The 13,838-nt window shown below is 40.8% G+C and overlaps 1 protein-coding gene across 3 annotated transcripts in view; it reads left to right on the top strand.

Annotated features, from left to right (window-relative positions):
* Positions 1 to 13,838, top strand: part of tbc1d22a (TBC1 domain family, member 22a) — a 166,514-nt gene that overhangs the window by 125,461 nt on the left and 27,215 nt on the right. For all 3 annotated transcript variants that reach the window (XM_026147265.1, XM_026147266.1, XM_026147264.1), the window contains one exon: positions 10,503 to 10,598. In XM_026147265.1, coding sequence (XP_026003050.1) covers positions 10,503 to 10,598 — 96 coding nt within the window. The remainder of the gene's footprint in view (positions 1 to 10,502; positions 10,599 to 13,838) is intronic.

Below are 13,838 nucleotides of genomic sequence, written 5' to 3'. Positions count from 1 at the left end.
TGCTTTAGCAGTCCCTTTAACCTTTAATCAAATATCAATGAAGTAGATGTATAACTGTATTTCATATAATTACTTTTCCTACACTACATACAGTCATAGTGTACCACTACAAGTTTGATCTGATATTCAAGAGTGTTGGTGGCAGCTATTGTGGACCTGAGCATCGAGCCTAAAGCTGGGGCTAGGACTGGGCTCCAGAGGTCTGGTAATGTCACTTGTTTCAAACTTGACAGTTTGGGAAGTGTTGTAGTCTTCACCAAAACCCAGAGTCAGTTCAGATGGTGTGAGCGTCTGACACGGCTGGCTCTTGGTCACTTCACTGTAGAGGTGGGAGACCCTTGTTTTTCCCTGAAAGAAGCTGGAGGATGTACTTGCAGCTGAGGAGAAGGGTGTGCAGGCCACTTTGCTTAGACTGCTGTTGCAGCACTGAACCATAGAGAACAGGCAGGATTCATTATAGCTTGAGTTTAAAAAACAAAACAAAAACAGCACAAAACCAGGAAGTTTAGTGAGACATTATGTAGTGCAACTAGAACCCCTAAAAACAAAACAAAAATTATATTTTTAGTTTATACCTCAGACAGTTAGCAAAAACACACTATAATAGTTCAACCTGAAATCTTCATCGAGGTCTGGCATACACATCGGAATTAAATATCAGCTGTATAGCAGTCTACCAACACCTGTGGCAGACTATACAACGGTGTTAAAATAAAGGCAAAACCCACATGCAGCATAGAAAAATACATAATTTTTGCGAAATAGAAGATTGAAATATAGAAACTCTGAAGTGACCCTCTGACCTTGAAACAAAAGAGGACTACAAAGAGCCCTGTAAAAGAACAAGAATCCCTCCCCATTGAGTCAATAGCTTGTAGAACCACCTTTAACAGAAATGACTTGAATTGTTTTCTTGTGGAGGGATTTTGACTCCCTCTTTACAACATTGCTTTAGTTCGTTGTTGTTTTTCCCGGCATTTGTCTGTACACAACTCTCTTAAAGTCCTGCCACAGCATTTCACTCAGGTTGTGGTCTGGACTTCGACTCAACCATTGCAACACTTTGATTCTTTGCTTTTTCAGTCATTCTGTTGTAGATTTGCTGCTGTGCTTGGGATCATTGTCCTGTTGCATGACCCTATTTCAGCCAAGCTGTCGGCAGTTGGCCTCACATTTGACTTCTTGAATATTTTGGTGTACATGGTTAACTCCCTGAGGGGAAGGTGCCCAGGTCCTGTGGCAGCACAAAAATGTTTGTGATGATATTCTGTGTTTGGTTTTTGCCAATCATGGAACTGTGCATTATGGTCATCTGCACTTTGGTTTTGACTGCCCAAAGGACATAATTCCACAAGTCTGATTGTCTGATTGACGAGTCTGCATGGCTAAGGCGTCTAGCAGATTCACTCCAAGGAATCTGTTGATGTCAGGGTTAGGGTCTATTAAGATTGCGGTATTTTGTTAACACACACCTAAAAGTTCCAGACCAGCAAACTACCAAATCTTCTGCTTTTCTAGAGGTGCTCACCAGTGATGATTCTATTTATGCTTTCATTTGATGAGCAGTATCTGGCTTTGACTTACCCTATTAATTCTTATGAAAACAATGAGAATGTACTTTGTGTTTCGCAAGAATGCATAGACTGTAGCTCAGGAGGTAGAGCAGGTCATCTGCTGATTGGAAAGTTGGTGGTTCGATCCCGGGCTTCCTCTCGTCTGCATCCCAAGTATCCTTGGGCAAGTTGCTCAGCGATGCATCCATCAGTAAGCACTTAAAAGCATAGAAGATGATGAATGGGTGAATCTAGCATGTTGTATAGAGCGCTTTGTGTACTCCGGGAGAGTAGAAAAATGCTATTTAAGTCGATTTACCATAGAGTGCTATGAAATATTTCTTTTTCATATGACTGCATGTGTTTGGTCCACCTCAAGTCGAGCAGTGAATGATTAAACAGTGTTGTTGCTTTGTCGTGACTTGACAGCAACGCTGGTACACATTGTACTTGTAATGCATCCTCTAAATATTTGATGTTTTACAATGTCGTTTGGACGGCACCCTCGACACACACCTTTTGATGCAGCACACAAACTCACATTCACCTCGTCTTGGCAGGCTCGGTCACAGTCCCTCACCTCCAGTCCTGACCTGGTAGGGGAATTAGGCCATTTCCACTCATGAAACTTTCAGAGGAGCTGACAGCAAAGCACAGAGCTCTTCTTATCTGTTCTACTCTGCTAGTCTCTGTTGTCCTTTTTAAAACTTTTTCATCGCATTGCTTTTCTTTCACGCGCCCCTTATGCCCTTTCTTCTTGTCATCTCTCTTCTCATCTCCCAGTTTACTCTTCTATCCCCTTCCCTCCTCTTGCTCTTCTCCATCACACTTGCCCTCAAACTATTTTTCGGTGTGTTTACCTTTGCATGTAGTTTTGACCTTTTCCTGTTTGCCTAACAGACAGCTGATAGTTTAGTGGTTGTATAAACCCCTTTACAGCACAACCACATGCATTATTTAGTAATGTCTAGAAGATTGTTTTGTAAAAAGGCTCCTTAATTCATGTTCTTGACTTATAACGAAAAAACTAGTGTGTTTGGGTTTCTCCCAAATGCTGATATTAAACAGAAAGACCTTACCCTTTGCCACTGAGCCTCAGTATATGTGTGTATGCGCGCCTGTGCGAGTGTCTTCCAGGGGAGATTTTAACCTGAGTGTTGTAATGTCTCTGTTGTAGTCTTCTCTCTGCGGTGTGGCCATCTGTTCAGTAGTGTGATCCAACACAACACAGCGCTTCCTCTTTCTTTCTCTGCGTCTCGTGTCATCTCTCTGTCTGCAGACTCTTCTCAACATTCGTTTGTTCTCTTCTCTTCTTTTTTTTGTCTATTTTGCCCTCAGCCTGCTTTTCCTCTTTTTCTCTCCGAGACTTGTTTTTCCCCCTCATTTGTCTCTATTGATCTTTGAAAGAGGGAGAAAGGCACAAACCAAGAGAAGGACACAAGATATAGAGCGAAACACGCTCACATGCACAGACTGCTCTTCCCTTGGCCGAAAAACGGGCAAGCAGACAGACAGACAGGGACCAAATTATCCCTGTTGCGTGGAGCATGAAATTAGCAAGTAGCTCAGTGTGGCAGCATTAGCATGGCTGTTAAAGGGATACCATGACATTTTGGGTTTCTGAAACATGGTGCTTTTTCCATATGAATGGTTGAATTTACCAAGCAGGAAGCTGTTTACCTTTGTTTAAAACCACTGGGTAAGATCTAACCAATTGTATGGATTGCTAGTGGAAATAAATGTGGTAATTTACTGCAACATAGGTCAGAACATTAGCTTAGATTAAGGTTAAAAGCACAGAGCAAATTAGTCAAATGCACACAGGAGTAGTCGGCTTCTTCACAGACGTTGAATTATTTTTGCTTTGATCTCCTTATTAATACAGCTTTTACATTCATTAGCGGTTGAAGGAACTAAGTAGCCGACTATTATTGAAGTAGTGAGGCACAGTTTTTAATCTTGTGCTGCTTTATAGTTTCACTTCACTACATTTCATGGAAAGTTTATTCATTTTGTAATACATCAGTTACACACACAGACATAATGTTTGTTTTTAAATAGTTTCTTCTTCTTCTTCTTCTTTTTTTTTTTTTTTTTTTTTTTTTTTTACATTATTGCCATGTTATGTCAGACAAACATAAACAAAAAATGGATGGCTGTCTCATTTCAGTCCTTCCATTTGTCAATGCCAGCCAATCAGAAGAAAATTAGCTTAAGAGGTGAAGAGCTGAAACTGTATCATTATCTTAACTTGTAATTTTCTTGTTTTAGCATTTCCCTGTAAAGCAATTTGTTTTTTGATTATTTTGAGCTGTGGATCATCCACGGCTACTCTAGTAAAAACTGAAAATACAAATGTGCAGCTGTGAGTGACCTGAATAAGCCACTTTAAGCTTTAAACCGGTGTTTTCCAACCTATGACGCGCGTGATGTTGCATTAAGACACTCTCTCACTCTCTCACAGTCTGTTTCTAAAACCTAAAAGAGAATTATGGATTTCACTGCAGGGCAACCTGCACGTGGCGAATAAAGCCTTGATTGATAAGACTTGCTGAACTAATTAGCTGTTAGCAGTTTTATCAATCATGTATTTGTTAACTACTTCATACTTCTTTTTTTTTTAGTTCAAACGACATTTTTCAAATAAAGCGATGCTTTTGTAGTTATATTTTTACATGGTTGTATCTGAAGTAAAGAATTGGAATTTCTTCTACCAACTTTTCCAAAGTTTTCTCTTTGTGGATGTAAATAAAAGCTGCCACTTAAGTAAGGGGGACAATCCCTGAGGAAGTGTCCCTACTCGCTTTGGCTGCCTTCCTGCGTCCTCTCCATAGCCGTTGTTGGCCCTGCGATCACTCCAAACAATCAGATGGGCCTCTGTAGACAGGACCCTGGTCACTGTGTTTTCTCTCTGCCATGTTCTCACTGTCGTGAGTAGAAATATTTCTCTCATTTTTAAAAAAAAGTTTTGTTCTCCCTCACCCCATCTTGACATCGAAGCAGCATTTTAAGTGTCACACTGGTAGCATTTACCACAAACTTCAATGTATGGTTTCCCCACACATTATCACCTATGTTCTCTAAAACCTAACCATGCATTATTGGCACTCATGCTAGCTTTGAATGCAATTATTTTCTTTTAAAGTCAGCCTGCTCACAAACACAGAATGAGAGTGAACAGAAGCAGCAGGGTTCCAAAATGAATTAAATCCATGGCAAAGTGGGAATTCAGATTTTATCATTTTTGCCTCCTTTTCCCCTTTTGATTAGCTCTGGTGCTTTGTAATTTTAAATGTTGCCTAGAGCAGGGCAACGCATTAGAGCAGCATGCACAAAAACACTACGCTGAACTTGACTGGAATTATATTCAAAGCTGTTTGCCTGAAAAACTCTGCAAACCTTCTCACTTTCTCTTTAAAAGGATTGCATCATGAGTTGACACTTGTCGTCAGTTTTTATTTTTTATTTTTTGTGAGATCCCACGTCCCAATTTACAATTCAAAATATCCCTGTCTTGATATCCGGTGTTTAAATTCATCGTGCACAACATCAAATCCAGCTACGAGTGCGCAATTCCACACAGGAATACTTGTACAGCTTGTAGCAGTTAATGCCAACTTTTGCCAATCACTAATGTTGCGATGTTCCTACACAAAGGATAGGAAGGGAGCTTGATCATATTCAGTCTGTGTAATTGTTACATCACTTTGAATCTGCTCCATTACCGTCTTCCATCATCATCGCCTTTTCACCTTGTCTAGAGACGACTCGTCAGAGTATCGAGTTTGTCCCACGTCAGGCCGGTTTGTCTTGGAGCAATGAGACTAGTCAGACAGCCAGCGCAGCAGTTTAGAGAAGCTATGACATTGCGCTACTCCTCACTCTGCATTCCTCATTCCCTCTCTTTTCTCCTCCGTTCACCCTTAGCCTCCTACCCTTTATGTCTCTGGTGACCCCCCCTCCCTTTTACTCCTCCTGTTCTCCCAATCGACTGCACTCAGCATACCCCTATCACCCCGAGTCCTTCGCCCCCCTGTTTTCTCCGTACTTTGATCAGCGGCGCTTGTCAGTCAGAGTCTCGCGTGTCTCAGCCAATATGGCTGCCCTGACACGAGGAGGGTGGAGGACCAGGCATAACAATGGAGGAGGAGAAGAGGTAGAGACAAGTTTGACGGAGTCACCTTGACTCCTACGACAAACTTTGTTTTGCAAATCATAATGACGAGTAAGCCTTGAGCACCAGCGGCAGCAGATAACATAGCTGTGGATGGGGCAGCAAGAAAGAGCAGTGTGCCGATGAAATAAACGGATGGTGGTAAAGGACCATTTACAAAATACCATTTTATTTATATTTATATTTGAGTTACCAGAGTCTATACAACTAAAAACTAAACCAATATAAAATAATTAAGACATTTCTCTGTATTCAGAACTGATTTAGATGAATTGATGCTATTATGTCTGTGCCTCAACTGGAACTAGAACCAGGAACTCTTGTCATTAAAATTAAGATCAGTTGTTTAGATGGGTGGAACTTGTATTATGACATATCCTGGCTCTGCCTCATACTCTGGCTAACCCACAAGCTCTTTAAGGGGCTACATCTATTTTTAATTTAGCTGAACTCTTTCTCTCACCCCAACCGGTCGCAGCAGATGGCCCCGCCCCTCCCTGAGCCTGGTTCTGCCGGAGGTTTCTTCCTGTTAAAAGGGAGTTTTTCCTTCCCACTGTCGCCAAAGTGCTTGCTCATAGGGGGTCATATGATTGTTGGGTTTTTTCTCTGTATGTATTATTGTGCGGTCTACCTTACAATATAAAGCGCCTTGAGGCGACTGCTGTTGTGATTTGGTGCTGAATAAATAAAATTGAATTGAATCAGTCATTTAACCGGAATATGTGTAACATAGTAGCTCATTCGGCTCCTGGTCCGTCATAATTTACAGGTTCGTAATGTGTGAAGTGAGGTTTTTACAGTGAATATATCTTTGTATCTGTCCTCTTTTGAAAGCACGGTATGTATATGCGGGGCTAGAAGCTTTCACAACAGCCTGTTCCTACAGGTGGGTGGATCGATCAATACTGTGTTTATAACCCTTAAGTTGAGTATGTAGCCCACTGAATTTTTCAAAAAGAAATTATTTTTTGAAAATAGAAATGAGCAATGTCTGAATGTTTTTGTGTTGACTGTCACATCCATTTTATTTTTAGCCTTTAGCACACATTACATGAGATACATGAATAATATATGAAAAGTCTGTTTTGTTGTGTTAACTAATTGTTGTGGAAAGTAAATTTAGTGGTCATTAGGATGTGTTTAGCTTGCACATTTCATCTTATAAGTCATGACACACCGATCTCCCCCACATAAGCTGCCTTTATAGGTTAAAAGTATCAGTATCGGCAATACTGGCCCTATATTTACTTGGTATTGATCCATACCACACTCCTACCGGTTATCTTAATGTGTGGAGTTCAGGGGCCATCTGTAAATTGTAGCTATGGACAAAGAACCACAGTTCCTCTCACCCGGAGTTGTGTGAAGCAGAGAAAAGCACTAAATCCTCACCTATCAGAAGCTCCATCAAGCAAATATTTGAAATTTAAATGACTCATATGATGAACCAATTATCAGACTTGACTGTTCATTTTCTGTCAGTCAGCTAATCCACAGATCCTTTCAGAGCTAATAAACTTAAAACAGTTTTAATCATTACATAGAAATGCTTCACAGGGCAGCCTGTCAGTCATGCACAGAACAAATTATGAACAGTTTTAAATCGTATTTATAGCAAACAACTATTAAACATGCACATTTTTTGAATATTGAGCCATTTATACTGTGGCCTGCATTACTTCACAGGAACATCAGAATAATTCTGGCCTACAGATGCAGTGGCATTTAATAATTTCAACTTCTGTGCCTTAAACGCATTAAAGTGAAGAAGAACACGAGTCATATACCACCAATAACTATGCAGTCGGTGGAGGCAATAGATTTCACGTTAATGCTGGATTGCTCGTGGAAATGATAGATGACAAATTTTATATTAACTGTCAAGAAAAATCACTCTCTAAATTATGAAATAGTCTTCACAGTGGGATTACAGAGAAAGAGGGAGAAAAGTGAGTAGCAGACATTTGTTGAATGAGACTGAAGGAGGTGACAGATTGTAAGAATGGAGTGGCGACAGAGAGGGAGTGACGGGGGCAGAGCGAGAAATAGAGCGGAAGTCAGAGTTTCACGGCCCCGCTGGTGCCCTCAACCATGAACTCTCTCTCACACACACACAAACAAACTCATAGAAGAAAGGAAATTAAAACTTGGTGAGTCTTTGGAGAGTGATAAACATTGTGCTCCCATATGCCACTCATATACTCACTCGTCTCTTTGTGTGTGCGTGCTCGCATGTTTGCTTGCTTGCTTCAGTTGTTTGCTTCGGCTGCAATGCCCGACCAACAAGCCACTCACCTGCCAGTTTACAACTCCCATCACGCCATGCTTCGCTGTTCACAGACACCCCTCTTTTTGTCTCACCACTCCCTGCACTCTCCATTATTCACTTTTTCATTGTTTCTCACGCACACAAACAAACGCGCGTGCACACAGACGCTGTTAATTGCATAATTGTAAAAACTGGTTTAACTAAGTGGGAGGCAAAGCGAGAAGGAAACCGAGCGACAGGATATGTACGCAGAGGCGTGGGGAGAATCAATCTGTCTGCAAAAACCTAACAATGTTGTGGGGGGAAAAAGAAAAAAGACAGAAAGAGAGAGCGAGAAGACAATTTCTGTTTTTTCGAACATCAAATCTCTGTTCGTTTCTGTATATCCATTATTAATCTGTTTGTTCCTTCCTTCTTGGAGGGAAATTCAATTATCACAGAGGAAAGGCAGTTTCTGATAATTCCTGCAGAGTTATGGCTCACTGTTATCCACTGCATAAATGAGCATGGTGATTAAAGATCAGCTCGTACACTTGATTACAGTACCTGGCGAAATATAGAACATGGCACTGTCTGTGTTATTTAAATGCAATAAGTTAACTGACCAGTGGTTCTCCCTGATTGACTGTTTTGTGGGGTGGGTGATCGCCACTGCGCCGACCTCTGAACCACTCTCTGTACTGTGTATGAGAGAATAATGGACGGTTTGTCAGTAAATGCACTTCCTCTTCTGCCTTTGAAATGAAGTTAGGGTCTGAAACTCGTGTGCTGCTGAGTTATAGCCGCTGTTATACGGTCGAGGAAGCACTGCTGATGATACATTGCTGAGTTATTGGAACGTACAGTGCCGTATGTACAGCCTTTGGCATTTTACTAATCCACCTGTGCCAAAGAGACTGCAAAGTTTAATATCAAATTATAGGACGTGTGTGTTTCATGATTTTGAGCACCGCAGTGCTCCATTTGTTTTTTGTTTTTTTTTCTAATACCACGCACTATTAAAGTGGACACATCAAGGCGCACACTTGCAGAATATTCATTAATTTATGGGATTATTAGGAGTGTTTTTCTTGCTCTAGTCTTGCCTTCCCTGTGCGCTGACCACTCATGTTCCCACATTTCTGAGCCAGGAAAAGCCTGCTAGTGAACATAGAAATTCATGGGTGCAATTCCATACTTAAATTGCATTGGTTAATCAGGCTTGTCAATAAACTTGTCAGTTTGTTATCCTGTTTATGTAGTGGTCACTTGGTAGCAAAATGTCCTGTTTTGATCTCTATTTCAGTTCTGAGAAGTTGAATTGAAACAGGAAAACAGGAAGGGCTTTGCAAGACTCAGCTAGGAGATTTTATTTTCCTGAATTTCTGACAAGTTACAAAAAAAATAAAAAATGGAGAGAAAAATTTCACGTATTGCTGTCAATCTCAAGAACAGGGAAAAAAGCAATGCTACAAAATATGATCAAAAGTGTCTGTCCAGGGGAGATAAGGTTACAGAGCCCTGCATACAGACTGCCTCTCGCTCACTCAGTCACTCCTATACTGTTTACATCTCTCTCTTTTCTCTGCACTTTTGGTTGCCTTTTCTTGCCGTCAGACTGAAGCTGGGTCCTCTTACACAGCTCCTGTCTTCCTGCCTTTGGTTGATTTTTGACTTCCAGATTCATGCAAATGTTTGGTTGTCACTCCAAGCTATTTATACAGGAGTTTTTATTTCTTCCCCAACTGTTGTCACAAATAAGCCTTGCCCCGAGCTTTATTTGAGACTCAGTCTGGCTGTCTTTAATACCGGCACATTTGTTTGGAACAGCAAAATTTTAGGTGTCCAGTTAAACCTTGATGTTCCCTAAAATAACACATGTTGTAACCTAACTTGTCAAAATGCCTCCAGAAAAGTCCTCATACCAGGATGTACTTTGAATATTGTGTTCCTTCTCTAAGGGACCGTATACTCCTAAGTCACTTGCATTCAAAAGGCCTTGGTAATTATCCCCTCTGTGATGGTGCTCTGGAGAAAAATGAATAGAACAGGGAACATCTTATCCTTTGTCTTACTCCCTTTTTAATTCCCTCTGCTCATTGCAGAGTTATAAAAAAAAAAGTAAGCCACCATACATAACGAGCAGCTGAAATAAAAAGCTGTGCAGAGGAAAAGGGGATTTGTATCTTTCTTTCTCGCCCTGCAAATGTAAATTTCTGGATTTTGACAGGAAAAGAATGTTTTATATTCTCCAATTTTTTTCTATTTTTTCCCCTCTGTCTCCTTTTTCGTATGCGTGGCTAAATACATCATGCAAAACTGCTTCCAAATTTTCCCTAAAATGAAATTGTGATGAAAGACTGGAGTGTTTGAGCTTCTCAGAGATGCTTTGCTCGCACTCTTGAGCTTCCGTTTGAACAATATAACATATCTGAGATGGAGGTGTTGTTTGTTTTCATGCTGCAAAATGTTAAACTTGTGCTAAATCAACATCATATGTTTGTTTTTTTTTTATCTCGCTCACCAGGCTGAACCAGAGGGCTTCTCCCATTTTCACCTGTATGTGTGTGCGGCCTTCCTGGTGAGGTGGAGGAAAGAGATCCTGGAGGAGAGGGATTTTCAGGTAACGGACACAGACACAGAAGGCGATGGTGTTGATATTGACATTTGTTTACATAATATGAATATTTATAAATGCCATACTTTGGTTATAGGGGTTGGGGTGGATGTAAAATTGTGTTTCTATGAGAAAACTTGTTTTTAAATCATAGACCGTCCACAGTAGTGCATATACAGCACTGTGCAAATTTCTTTTGGTTGCCTTGGAACAATAGAAATGGATATTTATGAAAACGTGCAAGCATATGTGGAAATATAACAATGTGAATTTCAGATACTGTTCATCGTGTGATTCGATCCATTTTAGCTGCTACTTCTTTTGTTTTCTGAGCCTTTGGTGGCTCAGAAGTTGCTTTTTGCAGATGATGTGGTTCTGTAGGCTTTATCAGATGGTGGGCTCGAGCTTGCCCTGGAGCAGTCCTCCAAGTTTGACACCATGGTCCACAACTGGAAAAGTTGGGAGTTCCCACTGCAAGTCATGGGCAAATTACTGCCCCAGATGTCTTGGGAGCTTGGAGAGGGCAGTGGGAGATTGACAGATGAATTGTGGCGATGGCTCCAGTGATGTAGACACTGGACCTGTTTGTCGTGGTGACAAGAGAATTGAGTATTAAAGCAAAGCTGTTCATTTACTGGTCAATAGTGAGCGAAAGGACGAAATTGCAGATATGAGAGGTGTGAAAGAGCTTTCTCTAAAGCAGTGGTTCTCGGGCTTTTTACATCTTCCCCCACAAAGCAGGAAGAAATATTTTCAGGCCCCACCTAAACAAAACAATGACAGAAAAGCCTAGCTGCAACTTTATTTAGATAATAAACTCATTCACAATAATGCCTTTGGTAATTTTTTTTTAAACAAACAACTTTCATTTCAAACAACTATTTGTAACTTTTGTAACTAGACTGCTTCATTAGTCTGCACCACTTCTTCAAAAAAGCATCAAGTTAAACAGAATGTGAATATTGCCAAACATGGAAAAATAAAGTTCAGTCTTAGTCTTACAAAAAAGAAACCCAGAAACATGTGAACAGAGATAATACATATATATATATCATTTAGTGAGAATGTAATACTGTTCACCCTTAGTGACTGCAGTGAGCCTGTTTTTGACTGCACAGCTGTGGTGGGGCGTGGTCTGCTGCGGGGAAGGCGGACGCACCTGAACGGCACCCCCAATCACTCAAAGTAGATTTGCTATTCCTCCACATCGAAAGGAGCTGGTTGAGGTGGTTTCAACATCTTCTGGGCACGTCCTGGGCAAGATGTTCTGGGAATGTCCTACTGGGAAGAGACCAGGACATACCAGAGAGATTATATCTCTCGGCTGGCTGGGAAACTCCTTGGTGTTCTCCTGGGTGAGCTCAAGGAGGTGGCTAAAGTGAGGGAGGTCTTGGTTTATATGCTTAGGCTGCTGCTACCACGGAGCGGTTAAAAATGGATGGATTGGACTTCTTCTTTAATCTTCCACTTGTCCACTTTCCTCAGATTTTTTTATCCACACACTGCACACCATGTTGAGGTGCCTCAAGTGTTTTGGGAGTCACCTTGCCAGTGCAAAATAACTTTATCATTCCTGTTAGACTGTGTTAACAGAAACTGGAACAAATTATGGTTTTGTTAGACAGGCTGCTTGTTACAAAGCACCTAAAGACACATTTTAAAACAGGCTTTTTGCTAAATGTACTATTATATGTGTTTGAATGATTCATAGGTTAGTGTTAACCAAGTTCAATAAAACAAAAACAATAAAATCAAAATGGTCAGATACAAGGACTGGTCTGAAAATGAGTGGTGGAAAGTAGCCAGAACACCTGGAGAACTTCTGCTCAGGAGCACTTTTTAAAAAAGTAATAATAAATTCAGACTCCTTGGAAGCAAAATATTTAAAAAAGTGATGGGTGGCTCAAGACTTCTGCACAGATCGGTGAATTAACTAGGGTAATTGTTGTCGCTTGTGTCTATATGGGGGAATAAAAAAAAGATCTTAAAAAATAAAATTCCCAGCTGCTTAGTCCCAGCAGGGGATTAGTTTAGGCTTGGAATAATTCTGCAGCAACTGTGTGGTAATGATGGCAGAAAAATCGAAACCCTTTCGGCAGCAGAGAGAGCGATTTGCACTCTGAGCACCAAAATACTTCAGATTTTGGTCAGTAGACGGCAAAACTGCGGAACCTTAACTGTGCCGACTGAAGTGTTACTGAATAAACCTTTTGAAGTAACTAACAGGAGACTCTTCACACACAGCACGTCCCAGAGATAATTGTTGTTCCATAGTTTTCGAGGCAGAACTTGCTCAGTGTGTTGAATTTCCACTTGAGATTTTACAAGTTGTGATACTTGAGAGGTTCAAACCTGTGTGGGCTGTCCGAACACTACAGATGTACACAGGAAGTTACACACGGTGCTGCTTTTTCTGTCCAGTTGGTGATGCTGGTGGTGATTTACTCTATGCAGATGAATCTGTCGGTTGTGCGAAAGCAATATTAAAACAGTCTGCCAGACTGCGGAGTTGTTCATGGCCTACATTACCTCCCTGGTCATTAACTGCGAGGTTCAAAAGTCGTTGTGAGTGCATTAGTAGATGACAGTAGACAGCTGCCAGAAGGTGACTTTGGTTGCCAGCTCACTGGGGGGACTTGCCTTCTTAACGGTAGCAACACATTCTAGCATCGTCACATATAAACCTCATCTCTGCTCGTTGGCAGCTCTCTCTGATTCTCTGTCTTGTTGTATTCTTCTAACTTATCCGTTTGGGTTTTTCTCAGTGCTCTGTTCTCTATTTTTCTTCTTTTTAACATTTCCCTCTACTTTCTCTGCTCCTTTCTTATCTTATCTCTGACCTTTCTCTCTTGTTTATTGTTGATGTCTTGTAGTCCTCTGAGTCCTCTCACTTCTGTGTTCACAAGTCAGAAATATAAAAAACATCATAAGGAGGAGGATGAGACTGAGAAGTAATCTTACGTGATACTTGAGATAACATTGACATGGAGGATATAAGATGCTCACAAGCTGCTTTGACTGTCCAGACAGCTGAGCAGATCTGCTTTGCTAAACACAAGTGTTAGGATTGGACAGATGGACACTTTGTAATGCTTGTGCCTGCATAAGTGTCGTCGCTAGGTGTGAGTTTCTCTTCTAACCACTATGTGAAGCTCAAAAATACACACTCTTTTAAGCTTGCACAGTGTTTACATTATAACTTTTTGTCTTAAATGTGCTTTAAGTGCATGTGTGTGTATTTGATTT

Source organism: Astatotilapia calliptera, chromosome 17 (genome assembly GCF_900246225.1).
Source record: "Astatotilapia calliptera chromosome 17, fAstCal1.2, whole genome shotgun sequence".
NCBI classification, from domain to species: domain Eukaryota; kingdom Metazoa; phylum Chordata; class Actinopteri; order Cichliformes; family Cichlidae; genus Astatotilapia; species Astatotilapia calliptera.
The sequence above is the reverse complement of the archived record's forward strand: the minus strand, read 5'-3'. Positions and strand labels throughout refer to the sequence as shown.